The sequence below is a fragment of the Taurulus bubalis genome, assembly GCF_910589615.1.
Source record: "Taurulus bubalis genome assembly, chromosome: 3".
Taxonomy (NCBI): Eukaryota; Metazoa; Chordata; class Actinopteri; order Perciformes; family Cottidae; genus Taurulus; species Taurulus bubalis.
The window spans coordinates 30,699,374-30,718,439 of record NC_136591.1 but is presented as its reverse complement, the minus strand read 5'-3'; the positions used below and the strand labels follow the sequence as shown (position 1 = coordinate 30,718,439).

At 39.4% G+C, this 19,066-nt stretch overlaps 1 protein-coding gene across 1 annotated transcript in view; it reads right to left on the bottom strand.

Moving 5' to 3' along the window:
* Positions 1 to 19,066, bottom strand: part of lama2 (laminin, alpha 2) — a 177,849-nt gene that overhangs the window by 16,284 nt on the left and 142,499 nt on the right. Inside the window, exons 47-62 of the mRNA XM_079214692.1 lie at positions 18,655 to 18,771; positions 17,089 to 17,271; positions 15,798 to 15,952; positions 15,196 to 15,339; positions 11,480 to 11,613; positions 10,219 to 10,378; positions 10,016 to 10,140; positions 8,761 to 8,923; positions 8,035 to 8,179; positions 7,582 to 7,720; positions 7,076 to 7,087; positions 6,407 to 6,527; positions 5,413 to 5,568; positions 4,868 to 4,921; positions 1,304 to 1,455; positions 916 to 1,092 (exon numbers count right to left, since the gene is read on the bottom strand). Of these exons, the coding sequence (XP_079070818.1) occupies positions 916 to 1,092; positions 1,304 to 1,455; positions 4,868 to 4,921; positions 5,413 to 5,568; positions 6,407 to 6,527; positions 7,076 to 7,087; positions 7,582 to 7,720; positions 8,035 to 8,179; positions 8,761 to 8,923; positions 10,016 to 10,140; positions 10,219 to 10,378; positions 11,480 to 11,613; positions 15,196 to 15,339; positions 15,798 to 15,952; positions 17,089 to 17,271; positions 18,655 to 18,771 (2,137 nt within the window). The remainder of the gene's footprint in view (positions 1 to 915; positions 1,093 to 1,303; positions 1,456 to 4,867; positions 4,922 to 5,412; positions 5,569 to 6,406; positions 6,528 to 7,075; positions 7,088 to 7,581; positions 7,721 to 8,034; positions 8,180 to 8,760; positions 8,924 to 10,015; positions 10,141 to 10,218; positions 10,379 to 11,479; positions 11,614 to 15,195; positions 15,340 to 15,797; positions 15,953 to 17,088; positions 17,272 to 18,654; positions 18,772 to 19,066) is intronic.

Below are 19,066 nucleotides of genomic sequence, written 5' to 3'. Positions count from 1 at the left end.
AGTACTGCAGTACCACCTGGTATGAATGTCTGTCTGTAGCCCTAAAGTCACAAATGTTACAACAACTAAACATTTGTTCAAAGATTGTTGGACAACCACTTCAGGAGCTGTATGCTTCCACGTATGACAACAGCATGCTGAGGTTGGCAAAAAACATCACCTCAAACACTAATCATGTTTTGTATAGTGAATACAGGTTATTGCCCTCAGGAAGGAGATACGAGGTACCACTTTTCAAGAAGGTTAGACTAAAAAAGTCTTTTGTCCATCAATCGACTTTGATGCTAAACCGGAGATAGGCGGAGTGGTGGACAATGTGCTCTCGACTATCTGTACCCATGTATGTAAATTTGTTGTGTTTCAATGTGTCATGTCAATGTGTGTAATTCATGTTTTCTGTTTAAACATGCAATGGCTGCTAGGTCGCAAGACAAATTTCAGCACCAGCTGACGAATAAAATTCATATCACATCATATCATATCATATCAAATTGGTCAGTTTTGCCTCCATCGGGTTGAAATACTGACAGAGAATTAAAAATAAAAAAGCAATCAAAAGTTGACTGTTCTTTTGCTATATATGTATTTTGTGATGTTAGAACCACATTACTCTGTGGATGTATCAGAATAATAAAACATGGCTTTAGTATTTGTATATTATATTTCGTCCCATATTTTAACTTGCACAAATGTATGCTTAGAGTCTTATTTTGTTTTTACTTGCATGATTCTTTTTTATACATACTTGTAGTTGTACAATGTAGTTGTTGTGCATAGGTTAAATAAAGAACTTGAACTTCTCTAATCGGTTCCAATACTGGTACTTCAAAAAAGAAAGACCAAAGTGCCCAGATAAAAAAAAGAAAAGCCTGTTTCAATAAATCTGGGTGCATATATGGATGAGATGTTACATACACAGCATTGACCATGAGGTTCCATATACATCCCTGGAATGGGACGTTGGCTCTGTTGGAGGTCTGTTCTACGTCTGCAGGAATACCACCGAGGAAGATGCGCTGCAAGCTCACTGGCTGGTCGTTGGGAAGCGCTGCCTCCCTCTTGGCCTCCTCATCCACCTGAACTGCAAAAGATCTGATAGAAAGCACCCACAGACAAACACACACACACACACACACACACACACACACACACACACACAGTATAAAATTGATTATGCAAAGTACAAGTCAGTCTTCAATAGCAACATGACATTGTGTGGCACAGATAGGAACATCAACACGGCCTGAACACACAAACACACGCACGCACCCACGTACACACACACACACACACACACACCAACCTGCCAGGCAGCCTCTCTATGCGCAGCGAGTGCTCCATCCCATCATTCAGTGTGCCTTGGTCAGGTCGTCTGATGACACGACGCAGACTGTGGCTGCCGGTAAACAACGAGACCTCGAGAGAGCCTTTGTTCAGCAAGACTGAGAGGTAGGGCTGCAGGAGATGGAGACACACTTCATTATCTGTGGAAATCTGTAAATCCATACTACTCTCAAGACCCAGAGCTGGAGATGAAACGTAAAAGGTACATTTAAGGTCGATGTATGAAAGATTGCTTTGAATTTTACTATAAACCAACAATTATAGATACACAGTATATACCACGTTAAAAGCCATTTCATCCTACATTACTCCTTTAAAAGGAAAGAGTACAGGAAATATGAGAATCCAACATTATGAACTCAACATGGGTACCTAAAAATAAGAAAGTGAGTATTATGAAAGAAACTACAAGCAAATGAAGGGGAACTAGCAAACATTTTGATGTTGAGCACACATCTAATATTAACATTTGCATTCATGTTAAAGCCTTTATAAGAGTGGGTCTGTTATTTCTTTAAATATAATCTTTATTTAACCATGACCAAACCTTGTTGAGATAAGAAAGCTCTTTTCAAGAGTCTCCTGTCTGAGGTAAGCAGTAATAAGATTACTGTGTTACTTAATAAAAACATAAAACTGATAATAAAAGTCTCACAAGGTCAGAAGTAAACAAAAATGCAAATACAAAATCATGAATAAAATCAGATTAAAGATTGTTTCCTAGAAATAATAAAATGAGCGTTAACGTTGATTTCTGACTGTAGTAGTTTGACCAACAAAACAAATGTATCAAATACATTAAAATAAATATATAATTTTGAAGAGCTTTCGGCTGTCTTTAAGGTGGAATAAATGTCTGGAAAAAGCTTTTAGGTAGAACTTCTAAACAATTATTGCTAAACCAAAAAAACATAAATACATTAGACATATTTAATAATGCCAAACAAAAATCAATGTCCTGTAAAACATCTGAATTTAAAACATCAGCAGCTTGGACTTTTTGAAGAGAAAGTTCTCAGCAGTAGTTGCTACCTGCTTGAATTCATGAAACAAGGATTTAAATAATAAAAGTGAATCTGTTCAAAACGGTTCCATTAAGGATTCATCTGATAGTATATCCCATCACTATGCATATTAGGTAGCCAACTGGGATTACATTTGACCACCTCATGCATGTTGTAATTCTTTAAATGTTTGTCGGGAAGAGGAGAGGAGGAGAAAGGAAGGACAAGGCAGGACAAAAAAAAAAACAGATTGAAGGGAGGAGAAATGACAAACAGGAGGGAGGAAAGACTGGGGATTAAAGTGAAGTCAAAAGGCGAAAGAGGAGATGAGTATGGAGAGGTGAGGTGAAGGGGTTTATAGAGAGAAATTGGGGGGAAATAAGAGAGGTAGGAGTGGAGAGGAGAGGAGAGGAAAGGAGAGGAAAGGATAACAAGAGATGAGAGGAACAGAAAGGAGAGGATAATAGGGGGAAGAGATGAGAGGGCAGAGAGCAAAACAGCGAGCGAGATAGAGATGGGTAGAGAGAGAAAGAGAGAGACAGACAGAGAGGTGCTAGAGAGCAGTGGTGCAGGGTCAGGCTAATTTGAATTTTAATTCACTGTGTGCCAGAGGGCGAAGTGGGAGACAATTTACCACCTGAAAATGGAATTTCAATTTGAGGTCGGCAACAAATTGAACTGAGATGTAGCTACAACATGCCTCTCGCCGAGCTGCCTCGCACAGACACACTTACACAGATACAAAGGCATGCACACGCACACGCAGGTGTACGGACGCAGTCACATGTCACACGTACAGACAAAGGCAGACTACTGCAGATGAACTCACACAGACAGACACACACACAGACACACACACACACACACACACACACACACACACACACACACACACACACACACACACACACACACACACACACACACATGAAAGAATATGCAACAGACTGTGTTGCAGCTAATATGCATGGAAAGAGCTACACACTCATGAGAAAATCACATGTAAAACATTCACACATCTCTTCTACTTTCAGTATTTTCAACCCCTCAGCTTTTGAAGTTTATACATGTATGATCATATTTTGGGTGTCATGTGTGAGCCAATTTTGGTGCAAGGTTGTATAAGTATGGCAGACCAGAACTGTGTCCAGAATACAGACAGGGTGACGGAGGGTGTTTCGTGTTTGTTTAATATTTATCTCTTCGTCTATATGTCTTCAGTACTTAACTACTATTACTGCATAATTTCTTTATTTAAGCAAAAATGCCCCAGATTTGTGAAATATATATTGTGAAAGGTCAAGCTGAACAATCTGTCCTCTCTCTTTCCTTTTGGCTTCATCTTTCTCACTACCTCTCTGGCTCTCCCTCATCTTACTACACTCTACACTCACACTACTTTCTTCTTCATCTCTCCTCTCTGTGACCATTCTCTCTGTCTACAATCAACTCTCCCCGTCATTTCTCCTCTCCTCCCCCTTCGTATCATTTCACTTCTTTCCGGTTCTGCTCTTTCCCCTCTCTCCTTCCATTCACCTCTAAATCTCCCTCCGCTATCCCTCCATCCTTTGTCTCCTGTCCCCTTCTCTCTCCCCTGTTTCTCTGTCCCTCTCTAAAACACCCATTAGTCAGGGCCAAGTTGAGTTGATGGTGTTTTTAACCTCGCTTAACCTTTCTCCACACACACACAACCACATGTACACACACACACGCCCTGCCTGCCAGCATAGTTAGTAAAAATAGATTTATGCGCCCAACAACCAGTGATGATGGATAAGCCAGAGGTAACCCTCTGTCCTCTCTCTCTCTCTCTCACACACACACACACACACACACACACACACACACACACACACACACACACACACACAGACACAAGTGCAGACACAATACTTAAACACAAAATATACCAGTTTCCAGCATAGATGAAGGACTGGATTTGTTTATTTATCAGTGATTAGGATGAAAGAGGGCTGTATCAGTACAGGGACTTGAAGCGCGTGTGAGTCAGCATGTGTGTGTGTGTGTGTGTGTGTGTGTGTGTGTGTGTGTGTGTGTGTGTGTGTGTGTATTTATATATGTGTGTGAATGTTTTTAGCCGTAAGACAATCTAATCAGCAAAGCTGCCAACAAACTCAAATCTCATTGATATGCACTTATGGAAACTTCATTCACTTAAAGAAAGAATGCTTGTGTGCATGTATGAGTGTGTGTGCGTGTGTGTGTGTGTGTGTGTGTGTGTGTGTGTGTGTGTGTGCATGCATGCTTGCATGGTCAGCTAAAAGCTAGGACAGCTACTATATGTATCTGTCAATGGACATGTGTGTGTGTGTGTGTGTGTGTGTGTGTGTGTGTGTGTGTGTGTGTGTGTGTGTGTGTGTGTGTGTGTTTGATAAAGGGGAATCCAATTAGCCCAGTTGCCAAAAAATGTAAATCTCATTAATATGCACTTATGAAAACATCATTAGGTAAAGGGTACAGTGTGGGCGTGTGAGAGTGTCTCCATGTGTTGAACCCACCTCTCCCGACTGCCTGCGTCTCCTCTTGGAGCTCAGGAGGTTTGTGTTTCGGACCTGTGGTGGAAAGATTTTCAGAAAAGAGGCGAATAAATGGATTGATGCTTTGTTGTTTTACAGGTTCCCAAGTTTACTTATATTTTCCAACATAGGGATTCATACCTAACCGCTATTAATGATTATTTGATATATATTATTAATTATACCATATATGGAAATTAGAAAAAGTGTTAATTTTGTAAACTTAAAAAGAATCAGTTTCAATAATGTATACTGTACGCAGACCCAAAAACTAAATAATTTCATTACATTCAACCATACAATTCAACATAAAGATTTAAGTATATAATAATAAATTAATAACAAATGTATTAATTTGGTTTCGTATTTGGTTTGGTTTATTATTTTGGTTTTTAAATTCATCATTCAAGCCAAGTCTTTTCCATGATTCTTCCTGGAATTATTTAGAAATTACGGACCTGCAAAATAAATCGCAACGTGAAGAAAGTGAGTCACAATTTAAATGAACAAAACATATGAAACGGAACCTGCTGGCCGATTGGTGAAGCTCCGCCTACTGCCAGCATTATGGTCCCAGTGTCGGCCCGAGTGCTGAATGACAGGCTGATCTCTGTGCCAACCGCCAGCGACAGACCGCCCAGCTCCATGTATCCCGGCTTAGAGAAACTGACTGTATACAGGTTCTGTGAGAAGGAGAACATTACAAGTATTTAAACATACATCAGTGAATAGGTGAATTGTTAAATCTTAAATTATATAAATCACAGTCAGATGGAAAAGTAAAACAAGGATTTGAAAAGCTAAAGTAGTGAAAAACAAGTCTTAACAAGCTTAACTATAACAGTGCAAGAGAATAACTTTTAGATGCTTGCCGTTTTACAGATGCACCATCAGTCACTTCTCATTATTTTGAGTTGGTTTCAAAGTTAAAATACTCACACACACGCACACACGCACGCACACACGCACACACGCTCACAGACACACACACCACCCACTCGTTGCCTAGCAGACTGGTGAAGGAAGAAAAAAGACGGATAAGGAACCGAAAGACCTTCACTCTACATGTACTCAACCCTGGGCCTTTATAATCTTCCATACAATCTTTATAAACTCTGCAACCATGGCTGAATGTTTCTACAAATGAATGGCACCAGTGTATAGAAATCATGGTGAATGTCATGTTATTGAAATTCCCGATGCAGATGATTCAATGCGTATACAGTTTTAACTGCTTATTACATTTCTAACCTTCACTCTTTCTCTCTTTCCTACTATGTCTTACAGAAACACACTTTTATTTCCTGAATAAAGTTATGTACAAAATAAATTATGATAAATCACTTCCAATGGAACAATGTAAGTGGACAATTTTAACACTATTATACAGGTTTTAGCAGATTCTGCAGATGTTTATTTTGACATATGCTACATGCAATTAGACAGTCCTCTATTACCTCTATAATAGAGTCTAAGTGTTGTGAGAGTATAAATATACTGCATAGCTGTAGACAATCTTACCTCTACATTACATCCTTTAGTGACCCCGGTATAATCTGAGCTGCTGAGGAGACTATAGGGAGTCCTGGAGACTTCAATCTCCCGAAGACAGCCAGCATACCGCTTCAAAGTGACCTCTGACCTATCACAATATTACAATAGTTTTAATAAAAGTACATACAGCTGAAGACCTTTCAAACTCCATTGCATTTCCTGTCTCTCAGTGGTGTAATACAAATAATAAAAAAGATGAATTACTGCAGCAGGAAAGCTATTGCATCATGTATCCAGAAGCAGAGGGACGGTTGGAAGTCAAGTCTTGATATGCCGTGTGTCCATATTACGCAGAATGTATAATATGAATCCATTCATAGCATAATTCATGTATATGTAATGTCAGGTTTTTGAATATGTTTATAGTAATGATTCAAATAAGGCAGAGTCAAAATTGTGAGAAATTCCACGTAAAGGTTTTCCGAACAGACAAACATAAAAATCTGATAAATAAAGGATAGAGAAAGTGATTTCCAGCTGCCGTGTGAAGGAGCAGGAGCCATCAGATGCCAGCCAAGACACAAACAAAGGCACATAAACATTTACTTTGAAATGTACAGCGTCATCAGCACTGCTAGCCTCATGCAGAGGGCAAAATAAATCAAACTATTCTTATTATAAGATGTATTTATTTACCTGGCTGTCATGCTGTTAAGATAAAACATAATATCAGAACATTAGCACACTTCACAAACACAGTTTCAACTAATAACTAATCTAAACTCATCAACATTCTGCCACATGGATTGTGACAGACTAAAAGATGTGAGAAGAGTTATAATTGTTGTGAAACAGATGATTGTACTTCACCTACTCATTAATCTAAAGAAAAAAACAGTCTAACTAGATTAATTTAACAGCAATTAAGTGTCATAGACATTTAACATTAGGAGAATTTGGTTAAAATGTATATTACATATTAATTAGAAAAACTTCCTTATCTACATTATCTTCAAAAAGTGAACAATCCTGCTTTCACTTTGAATAAAATATACATAACATATTACGGCCTACTTTACAGTAAATACATGTACAGTATATGCAACTGTCTAAATGTGCACTTGAATGTCTTAAATCAGTGTGTGTGTGTGTGTGTGTGTGTGTGTGTGTGTGTGTGTGTGTGTGTGTGTGTGTGTGTGTACCTGTAGTTTCCAATGGTAGGCAGCCCTCCAAAATAGATCTTCTGGTGTTCCCCAAGGTTCAGACCAGCAGCTGAGCCTTGAGACGAGGTCACTATCTTCTCCTCAGCACCACTGTCAATGTCCACTACGGTCACCGTGGCTTTGTAAACAGGTGAAGAGACATAAATAACAACAGAACAGGCTGACAGAGATGATATACTTTGACATTTAAATCTTTGATATGCTACTTGTAATTGTTTTATTTCATGTGGAACCAATGTCTTGTGTATGTAAATTATGAGTAAAAGAAAATATGTATTCATCTTAATGAGACTACCTGTTTGAACAAAGATAAATACTTATTGTTTTATGTAATCTAGACTAATATAATAGTATAATTTGTTTCAGATTATCAAATCTCCTTCATGCTGCTCTCGACTCGTGGCCTAGTGTAGATTGTTGCTGTTGTGTTACCTTGTTTCTTGTTTCTTGACATGGTGAGGGATTTCCAGTGCCCATCATTGTGGCGGTTAGCTGATACGGCACTGCCAACTCCTGACCCGAGGTCAAAGTTCACCTTCACCTTGCCCTCTGACAGCTCCAGGGACATAAAGTCCTTCTACAGAGGTAGCAGCGAGAAATTGTTGTGAGGTAGTGAAATTTAAAATCCCAAAACAATCCAATAGCTGAAAGGCTGAAAACAATATATCCTGAAACACAATTTCAGATCTTCTGTATGTTTGCACAAATAGAAGAAGTGACAAATAAAACTGACTTTGACTTATTTTGATGTATTTATACATGTCTTGTGGCTAAACATATAAATATGGGAATTAAAAACGAAAGAGCACATTCCAGACATTACTCTAAAATAATTTAACTTCCTGCAGCATGTTAACTTTGCAAACTTGTCAGCTCAACATGTGTGTATATGTGTGTGTGTGTGTGTGTGTGTGTGTGTGTGTGTGTGTGTGTGTGTGTGTTGATTATAATTTGTTGTATTTTGTTGTTGTTCTAAACTGTGACTATATCGCACTAAAATTATTCTTATTGGTTCTACATCGGTCGTGGAGGAAGGGTGGTACCTTTAAAATATTCGTTTGGCAAACAAAGCAAAGTTAGTCCTGGCTATCAGATCTGATATTTACATGGATTATAATCATTTAGGTTTCATCCCCTTTCACTATGTTGCATACGTACCATATCTTCAGTGGCCAAATACATGAGCAGAGATTCAGAGGAAAATGTGCGGAACTTGAAGGTCACGGAGGAAACATTGGGGTTCCACCTGGTGGGTCGCCCCACTGCGGCGTAGCCCTCGCCATCCAGCTGAACTGTCCCCTCACTATCTGAACGCTGCGGGCTACAAAAACAGATAAGAAATAATCCATTTTACTATTGCTTCATTTCCAACTGTCAAAGGAGTTGGAATTGACAAAAATAAATTGCAAAGTAACAATGTAGTGGCCTGTTGTCTCTCTCTCTCTCTCTCACTCTCTCTCTCTCTCTCCAGTTTAGCATGTAATCCACAGTGGAAAGAAAGCTGCTCATTGACTGCGGTTCACTACTTACCAGATATAGCCTGCTAACGCCACATGAATGCTGGATGACTACAATTAAACTTTGCTGGGTCATGGCTGCAGCCTCAGCCTGACAATCTACAACAAGTTCCCACATCCTTAAAATACAGTCGCAGTTAAACAACTAGCTGTGCGATTAGCTGTCATTGTTTAGCCTATTCTCATTACCAAACTCTGCATGACATCTCTAACGGCTATGGACGAGGACGGACGGCTGCTCGCCACAGAATGTATTCTCTGCTTGTTGGCCAAAGGCTGTGATGAACTGTTGCTGTTCCCTCCCTTACTTGTGAGGGTTTTATTGCATTTGATACGAGAGTTCTCAGCACCTACTTCAGTAAAATGTAGCCACACTTTGGATCTTTTTGTTTTGTCATCCATGATGTGTGTCTCACGCTGTATTGGGTCGGTGTGTGTGTGTCAGAGTAAAGCACGACTCAGACACAGACACAGAGAGAAAGAGAGGAGTATTGCAACGCTGCTTTTTTCCGCGGACATCTCACTCTGTAACTTCTAGAGTACCGAACCGTTAACGCCAGACCTCATTGATACTCCTGTTATTTACTTATCTTATCGGTTCCCGTTTAGAGCCGGATATTGGGGGGCATCCATATCCACTATTACAACATTATTGCCGGCAAAATAACTGCCCTAGCCGGGCCGGATGTAACTGCCAGTATGGATTGCACACTGCCTATTAAATGAATGATTCGGTATAATTTACCAGCAAGCAGTTCTCACAACTGGTTCTCTGAAGTATGCTTAAGTTTCAAGGCACCCTGTAGCTTCTCTCACAGCTGAACGGGCAAGTTTTGAACAGGCACTGCACTAGCATTTATCAAATATGAAAACTTTATGAATACGTGTTTGTATACCTGACAACACATCCTTTACAGTCTCCGTGTCTGTCTCTGTAGTTCCACAGTCCAACAGGTTTACCATCCAAGAAGGTCTCCCCCATGCAGCCGGTGAACGTTGTTGTTCGTACGGCATCTGCTTTCTAAATGATAGAAGGAGGAAAATAATTAGATCGACAGGTTTCTTGATGCTGTTACACACATATAAGAGACGGACATACCTTGACAGTGCTGAATATTCCTCCTACAAACAGGTAGGCATTCTGGTCAACGTCCAAGATGGTGTAGGCTGTGGGCGAGTTGGCACTGGCCGGGGTCGGCATCATAGCAGCCATAGCGCCTTCCAGAGGATATACTGATATAGTGCCATTCAACCCATTACTAGAGACAGAGAGAAGGAGAAAGACGGGTTTGATGTTACTTTGTTTGCCATTCTATATTTCCTGAAAGACAGTTACAATGACTGAAGCTGTCGAAGCCACTTGGAATCAGTTTTTATGAACTCTTGGTGCTTAAGATGAATGATAGAAATGCGTAGTGGAACAAGTTTGTAGCAGTGCAACTTCAGAGCTGTAAAGTGAAATCTCCCACCTTGGAGTTTGTTTTCAAAGCAGGAACAGCATTTCTCTGTCGAGTAGGGGCACATTTTTAAGACTTATAGTCTGTGTGATCCCATTGAAAAACACATTTGGGAAATCTCTTGCATGGTAATATATGATGCTGCTGTGAATGGCTCTGGTGTTGGATAGTCTGTATATAGCACCAATGTAGCTTTCACAGAGAAAAACTAGACCTACTAGATTATACTGCATCTCTGCAATGATGCGCCACACTGTCAAGGCTGCATTTCCCAAGTGAGACAACATGTTTCCACCGCAGCTTGAATAGAATGATGTCCTGTGGTTGTTGGGTTATGTTTGCTGACACTATTGGTTGTTGTTTGAATTAGGTTGTAGTGTAGTGTTATATTTGATATCCTTGGCACACCCCAAAATAATATTAAAAAGTAAGGATATAACATTTTTTTTAAGAGTTTGCAATGAATAGGGCTTTCTTAAAATCTTAAAAATATTCATAGATAAATAATAAGGTATATAAATACTGTGATAAAGATCAGCAACCTGTTAGTAAGATACAGACAGAGTGGGACCTGGAGATGCAGTATGTGCTATGCATTTGTAATGCCAATTTCGAACGTTGTAAGTTCAGTTTGTGGGTGCATGTTATGCAAATGTATGTATGTCTGAATATAATGTAAGTGCCAGAGCAGTGTATCATCATTATGCTCATCAATATTCCTGGTTTTACAACAGCACAGCATCGGTGTTGGCTTTGGAAACCAGTTTGAATAAAAAAACACTGTATATGTGTCAGAGATACAAAGCATGTGCATGAATGTGCGTGTGTGTGTGTGTGTGTGTGTGTGTGTGTGTGTGTGTGTGTGTGTGTGTGTGTGTGTGTGTGTGTGTGCTAACTCCTTACCGAGACGCCTCTATTCTGTGCCAGTTCCCATCATGGATGGTGTGATGAGGATATTCCACCCTCCCCACACCTGAACCCACGTCCCAGAGGAAATTCACCTTCCCCTTACGCATCTCCAAGGCAAGGAAATCAACCTGAGACACACGGAAGACATATGCTCAATGTACTGTATATTATCTGTTTTTGAAATATGACATTGTGCAATATATTGCTTGTGATAAGTCATCATGTCAAAAATTAATTAAAGTGAGAAAGGAAGGAGAGAGGAGCAGGAGAGAGAAATAAAGACGATCTCTTTGTTATTTAGGTTTGTTGTATTGTTTCCCCCAATTTTGAACCAGATTGCTTCAGTTAATTGGCCATCACAAGGCCATCATATATAGATAGATAGATAGATAGATAGATAGATAGATAGATAGATAGACTGTATACTTTATTCATTTGTTTGTATACAGATGTACTGTATCTATTATGGGCTGCGGTGGGCTTTCAAGTATATTTAATAGGTACTACATGAATTTTGTGCTGCACTGCCATTAAGTTGTGGGTTCTAAAAGAAACAGACCAAATATCCTGACTTTAAATCCCTACATTGGGTCCACAATCAGTGTGTCAAAATCAGGGAAATTACCCTTTAAATGCTATCGGGAACATTACATGGAGGACATTTACGAAGTAATCCAACACTTTGTGATGGTGGTCTTTGCACAAACAAGAAAGTTAATTGGAGTTGGGCTGAAAAGCTGGTCAAAGTAGTTTTCTCAGCAGTGAATTTGCCCACAACCCACAATCAAAGTTTCATTTAGTTGCCGCCCTGGGGGGTTAAAGTGGGCCTGAACAATCCAGAGCGGCGTTCCGGCACCTTCCATTAATAAGTAAACACATGGCAGTTTCATACATTAGGATGTCAAGTGAGTTGATTTTTTGCGCTGCAGTGTGGCATTCTATCCAAGGCATCGAGATACTCACTCAACAAGTCAGAAAGTATAATGTCACCCCACAGTAATTCCCCCCTCTCCGCTGCACCAATACAGCCGCGGATTATACCGGAATAAACACTGGAAGCGAAACCTAAGCGAGATGTGAGGAAGACTCAGTCTTCTGTAAATACAGAAATCAACGAATCTACAGGAGCATGTATTGATTCCTTGATTTTATCTCCTCGACCCACCGTAGGGAGTGAGGGGAATCTGCCTGTAATGAAATACAACAGGATATTTGTTTGTTTTGAACAGCTGTATTTGAAGATTACGCATCACTAGACGCGATAAAAATAGCCTTAAAATAGAACAAATCGTAGGGGGGGCGCCGAGAGAATAATTGCGGTTTTAAGGGGGGCCAGCGCCCCTTAATATAAATCCTGAACTGTGGTGATACATTTTATAAAATGAAGCCTATTTGTTCCATGAAACACTTTCTATATATGTGGATCGGCTGTGAGGGTTCCCCCATTTTAACCCCCTGGTTGTTTCCCAGCTTTTCAGTCCGACTCGAATGTGCATTATAAATGACTGCTGTGTAATCAGATAGCAACTTAAACATGCCAAGTTTAAGTTTTAATTTAGGCAAGATATGCATACTGATCATTAGATCTCACACATCTCAACCAGAGGTCATCAGATACAGCTCTAGCCTTCAGGTGTGAAGACGGTCTGTATCCAGCCAAGCAAAGGATGGATTAGAGCGACTTTTACTTTAAATAATGCAATAAATAAAATAATACATGATAATTTGTTGTTTTTTTGTCGAAATTTGTATAATGCAACTCCAGCCTTCTGAGATGAGAGAACATATGAGTTAAGCAACACTGTCGGCAGTGATGCGAAATGATGATGATTAATAGATATCCCAAAATTTCTATTGAGATTACTTAGAACAGAGAACCCTATGGAGTATTTGTCACTGTGGGAATAGTGCATGAGTGACTGGTGGAGCGTCTTCACACTACGCTTTATTCTGAGGGTACAAAGGCTGAAGTTTCCTCCATCTGTCTCTATCTGTCACGGATCCTGCTTCACGCCCCCTTCATCAGTCACTCCCTCCTCGTCAGCCCTCATTCCTTGCACCTGGCCCATCCCCGTCTCACCTGTAGGACATTCCCTCATTAGTCTTCACTACTTAGGTCCCCTCACTTGCACTTGTTCCCTGCCAGATTGTCTTGTGTTTCGGAATCAAGCGCTCCAGTGTTGTTGTGTGAAGTAAAGGATTCTGAGTTTGCTACCTCTGTCTCGTGAGTCGTGCTTCTGGGTCCTAGTCCTTCTAACCGTTACACTATCAGTAGATTTTCGCAGGATCTTGCTGTATTTTGATTACGGTCATATTACTTATGTATGAGCCCCAAAAAATTAATAAGAGAATTTTTAGCATATGTTCTCATCTGGATATTGTCTTTGAAGTACACATTCACACACGGACATTATTATTCATATAGTATTATTAGGGAGTCACATTTGAAGACACAAATGACACACATACACACACACACAGCTACACACACTTAGACTCTCCAGGGTAATGGCGATTATTCATTAGCACAGATCACAGTGCAGCATCTTTATTATTCAACTGGCATTACACACTATTAGTGAAATGGTAGAGGTGTGCGCGCATACACACACGCACACACACAAACAGAGCATTACTATTCATACTGAATTCTTCCCTATTAGAGAATATTAGTGAGAGAAACACACACACAAACACACACTTGAATGCGCGTTCAAGACTTCCCAGTCAGATGAAGCAAAGCAGTGATTTCTCAGGGGAAATCAGGCTAAAGCAGATAGCAACATAAACTTGTTGTTAATTGCTGCTGCTCCTTAGGACACACACACACACACACACACGTCCCCACGCACACACACGTCCCCACAAATATGCACACTTAGGGATTATCAGTGGTACCTTAAAACAGCAGTGTGCTATGTTTATAAGGGTGTTAGTGAGTATGTGTCAAGAAGTATTAATTATTCTTATATTAGACAAATCACTCTGGGAGTGTGTGTAGGCTGTGTGTGTGGCTGAGAAAGGGGAATGCAATTGTGTGCTTCCCTCTGTGCATGTATACTTCTGAGTTTGTTTATGTGTGTGTGTGTGTGCACACCCTTGGAACATTTTGAAGTATGACAAATGCGCCACAATATACAACCCCTCAACATTGTTTTAAATATGATTAATGCTTTAATATGTAACATAAAAAATGAGAAAGTGTCAACTAGATGTTCTATTTTGTTAGCAATAATACAAGAGCCATATATAGACAAAGTTTGATCATTATTTCTCCCAGAGCCAAACAGACGGATTAGTTATTAAAACTGACCAAATGAGTGTTATTATCATTGTATTATCATGCAAATACAAGTCTGATTGATAGCTTTAAATATCTACTGTACATAGATGATAGATCACAGTTAAGTTTTGGTAATGCTGTTATCTATATTTGTGAGGACCAACTCCTGGCAGCCCTCTGGTTTTTAAACATTTCTGATATTTTGGCCAGATGCAAAAAAAAGAAGCTGTTTGTGACTAAAGAGTATGGTTTAACTCCAGTCATATTGCTGCTCTGATTATAATTGAGGTTAAGATAAGCTTCCAGAAAATATCTACAAGAGAATGAGCATACAATATAAAGCACAAGGTGCACCTACTACTGTAATTTTGACAATGAAATACTTAAATGTTGTATATTTGTGCTTTGTACTCAATCGCATACTTACATATTTGACTGATCCCAGGTAGAAGAGCAGGTTATCAGGTGTGGTGGTTTTAACATTAAGGATGATGGTATTGTACCTCCCTTTCCTGATATCAGGGCGATAACTACGAAGACAGTCACCACCTGATGACACTGACACTTTAATCTGGAAAGAGGAAGAAAAAGAAGAGAAATTAAGAAAAAAATCAACCTCTTTCAAATTTTTGTCATGAACCTTTCTGTAATTTTCGGAAATTGACATTGCGACCCAAACTGACAAGTAACAAGAAAGTATTTGGTATAAAATGTATATCTCAGATCGTAAAAAGACGCCTTAAATTACTGTCATGGAAAACATGGTTTGGAGAGAAAAGAGGAATAGATAGCCACTTTTATCTTTTACAAAGAAATGACCAACGTTAAACTGCACTTGCAGGAAATACAGCATAAATAATACATGAAAAATAATTGCATGAATTAATTAACTTTATTAAACAATACAAGGTGAGTTTACAGATATTTATGACCATGAAATCTTAGTACATGATTGTAAAACTATTGTTGAGGGTATGATTGTGTCGTCATACACTTAACTCTCAGTCGGACAGTGTGTTGATGACTTACTGAGTTAGCTTGTTTCCTAGCTTGGTTGATCAGTTCCTTGATTTGCGAGATGTTTCGCCTTAAATTGTCCTGAAGCTTTTTGATTGGCTGCAGCTTCTCCAAGAGCCTGTCAGCTTCATCCTCTAAATCCTTCACTTTAGCTCCTGCAGCGTGGACTGAGGGGCGAGAGATAAAAGTAGAGTAGTGATACAGAGCAGTGTAGTAGTCGTTATCATAAATACTGTACAGAGTATTAGAGGTGAGACAGCATGGAATGATGGCAGCTGTGGAAATCACTAATATTACTCAAAGAAGGAGGAGAAAAATGTAGGACAAGCGAGAAAGATGGAGAAGCCAGTGAGAGCCGAACAATTAGTGTAGCTCAGCATTCAAAGAGAACCTTTTTTTATACCATTTAAAGTCAAATATAGGCTTGAAGCTGAATACGATAGAAATTAAGAAAGAGAGATGGAAATAAAAAGTTCCATGCTTTGCAGTGTGCAGAGCTGTCATGCTCGAGCAGAGCCGGGTAGAACGGCTATTAGAAGCAACTACTGTTTACTGTACAGCTATTAAAGATGGTCATAAAACTAATGGGTGGTGCACCGATACTGTTGTTGAAATCAGATAATTTTGTCATCGATTGGCTAAAACCCGCCATTAAATAATGCTGTTGATGAGAAAATGTTTTTGTGGTGATTGGAAATGTCCTGATAAATTATTTTACTAGGAAAGCCAACAGATGCCTACAACATTTGTGTTAACATTACACTCATCATTATTTGGTAATTACAGCATAGTATTGGTGCACCACTTATAACTATAAGTTCTTATACTAAAGTAATTGAAATATACATACTGATGGCTGTGGGGATTGAAAAAAAGAGAGACAAAGAGACCAAATGTCAGTTACTGGGTGATTTCACCAATGTATGTCTGAGACAATACCCCCCGCAAAGTAATACATTAAAAAGCAGCATACAAATATTTTTCACTGGGCACAGAGTTTCAAGTTTCAGTTATTAAACTACAATGTTTAGGTGGAAAAACACAACATTAATTAAGTAATGGATAAACAGGAAATAAACAAATGTTTTCACACAAAAGAAGTTCATTAGCAAATATGTTTCAGAGAGCGGTCATAGTTCTTAGTTACTCTATCCCAATGGTAAATATTTCATTTGCCAATAAAAAGTATTCATCAATGCTGAACTAGCCCCCAAAATGTTAACTGGAATATTCAAAACACAATCCTGCTGCTTTTACTTGTTATAATGTTATTATGTAACGAGCCAATAGTGAAGAACTTTACTGTTTTTTTCTGGGTCCTGAATCATCTGATTGGCTGCATTGACATTGTCCTCCAGCTCGCTGTAGTTCCTCTGTAGGCCGTGGAGATGCAGGTTCAAATCCCCAAGGCGCTCCAGGACGTCTATGGCCGTGGCGTTAGCATCTGCTGCCACAGCCTTCGTGGCTGCTAGCTTAGCTGCTGTGTCTGTCAAAAGAATGTAGCGAACAGAAACACACGCTTTACAAATGACATTTATCAGTGGCATAGCATTACCGAGTTCGGCTGCTAATGATACATAATGTCAAAATGTGAATATGATGGAACCTATTTTTTTTTATTATACTTATGGAGGAATCTTTCAGTGTGACCTTAAACCTCAGTTAATTATATTCATTTAATATTTAGACAAGAACTCATAGATATGTTTTTAGTTGTTTTTGCTTTGTTTGGTTTACAGTGGGAGTAGAAAACCACAAACAGAAGACACATGGGTCACATTTGGAGGCCGGAAGTGGCTCAAACGCAGCAGTGTAATCAGACTGTAATTCTACACCATTTTGAACTGGCATTTATCTAGACTCTAACTATTGCCCTAATGTAGAACTAGAAGAGCTACTCACAATTGGAAATATTTAAAATACATTTTTGTTGTCGGCGAGAGAATCACATAATCAAAAACAAGTTTTCAAAGTCACAGGACTAGTATAAGTTCCTCTTATTATAAGCAAAATGGTAAAGTGCTTTATATTTATGTATATTAACTGTAAAAAATAGTATACTAGTCAGATCAGTAAAGTGTATAGTTTATAATATTAGTATAGTGTGGGATTTACTGTATCTTTAGTTGTTGTTTGTTACATATTTACTCTACGCACACTAGACAATTTTGTAATGTTCTATCATTAGTTTCACACCCTAGCTAAGACAATCCTGCTGACTCCTGGAACACAGTGGACATTGGGAACTTGTAGTAGAGACGGTGCATAAAGCTCACTTAATCTCAGCAAAATGTTGTCTTTATTGGCCTCGAGAACAACTCTTTGCCCCCTTCATATCACAAATTGTTCAGAGTCCTGTAGATTTACAGCCATGAATACCAAACGTCTTCTGTGTGTTCGAGGATCATGGTGTTTATGATTGAAACTCTACACCTACCCCGTCAGCTGATAATCATTGCTGACATTTGTTACAAGGTCTGGTAGATCCTGTGAAAATCAGACTGATAACCATTTAGTTTCTGCAATCTGACCGTGACATGTAATGGTATTGTGTTCACTCACTCACATGGATTTGAATTGGAATTAAATAAACTGTGTTAACCTCTGGGTCATCGCATTTTACACTTTGTAGTAGCTGGATTTATCGTTTTTTCTGCGTGTTGATCCCAAAGCAACCATGTGCATCACTGTGGCTCAACAACCTCACTATCACTGCAGTGTATTTCTCTGAGTACTGACATATGTCAAGTTGAGCTTACCACAGCAACTGACCTCTATTGGCACAGCGATATTGATCCACTCTCTCTTTATCTCACTCCTACACACACACACACACACACACACACACTGTGTGTTTGTGCAGTCATACCATTGGGGATAGCGTTGAGCGTTGCCATGGTTCCGTTGACAGCTTTCAGCAGGTCTTTGGTTTTGTCTCTTGCAGCTTTAGCTCTGCCCTTCAGCCCCGCCACACCATCTGCATTCTCTACACACACACACACACACACACACACACACACACACACACACACGATGATGGTTTGATTTGAAGCCATGGCTGCCTACTAATAAAAACACATCCCTCAGCTCCCTGATGGGAAGAGTGATTGACAGTAAATCATAGAGGCACATGAAGAGTGACATTGATAGCAGTTAAACTGTTTAGGACTTGTGTACACTATGAATATGAACTGTAATCCACTTAAAGACTATGCAAGGGACGATGCCCGATGCTCGTCGGATGGTGGCCTCCGTGAAGTCCATCACCTCGAAAAGAAATA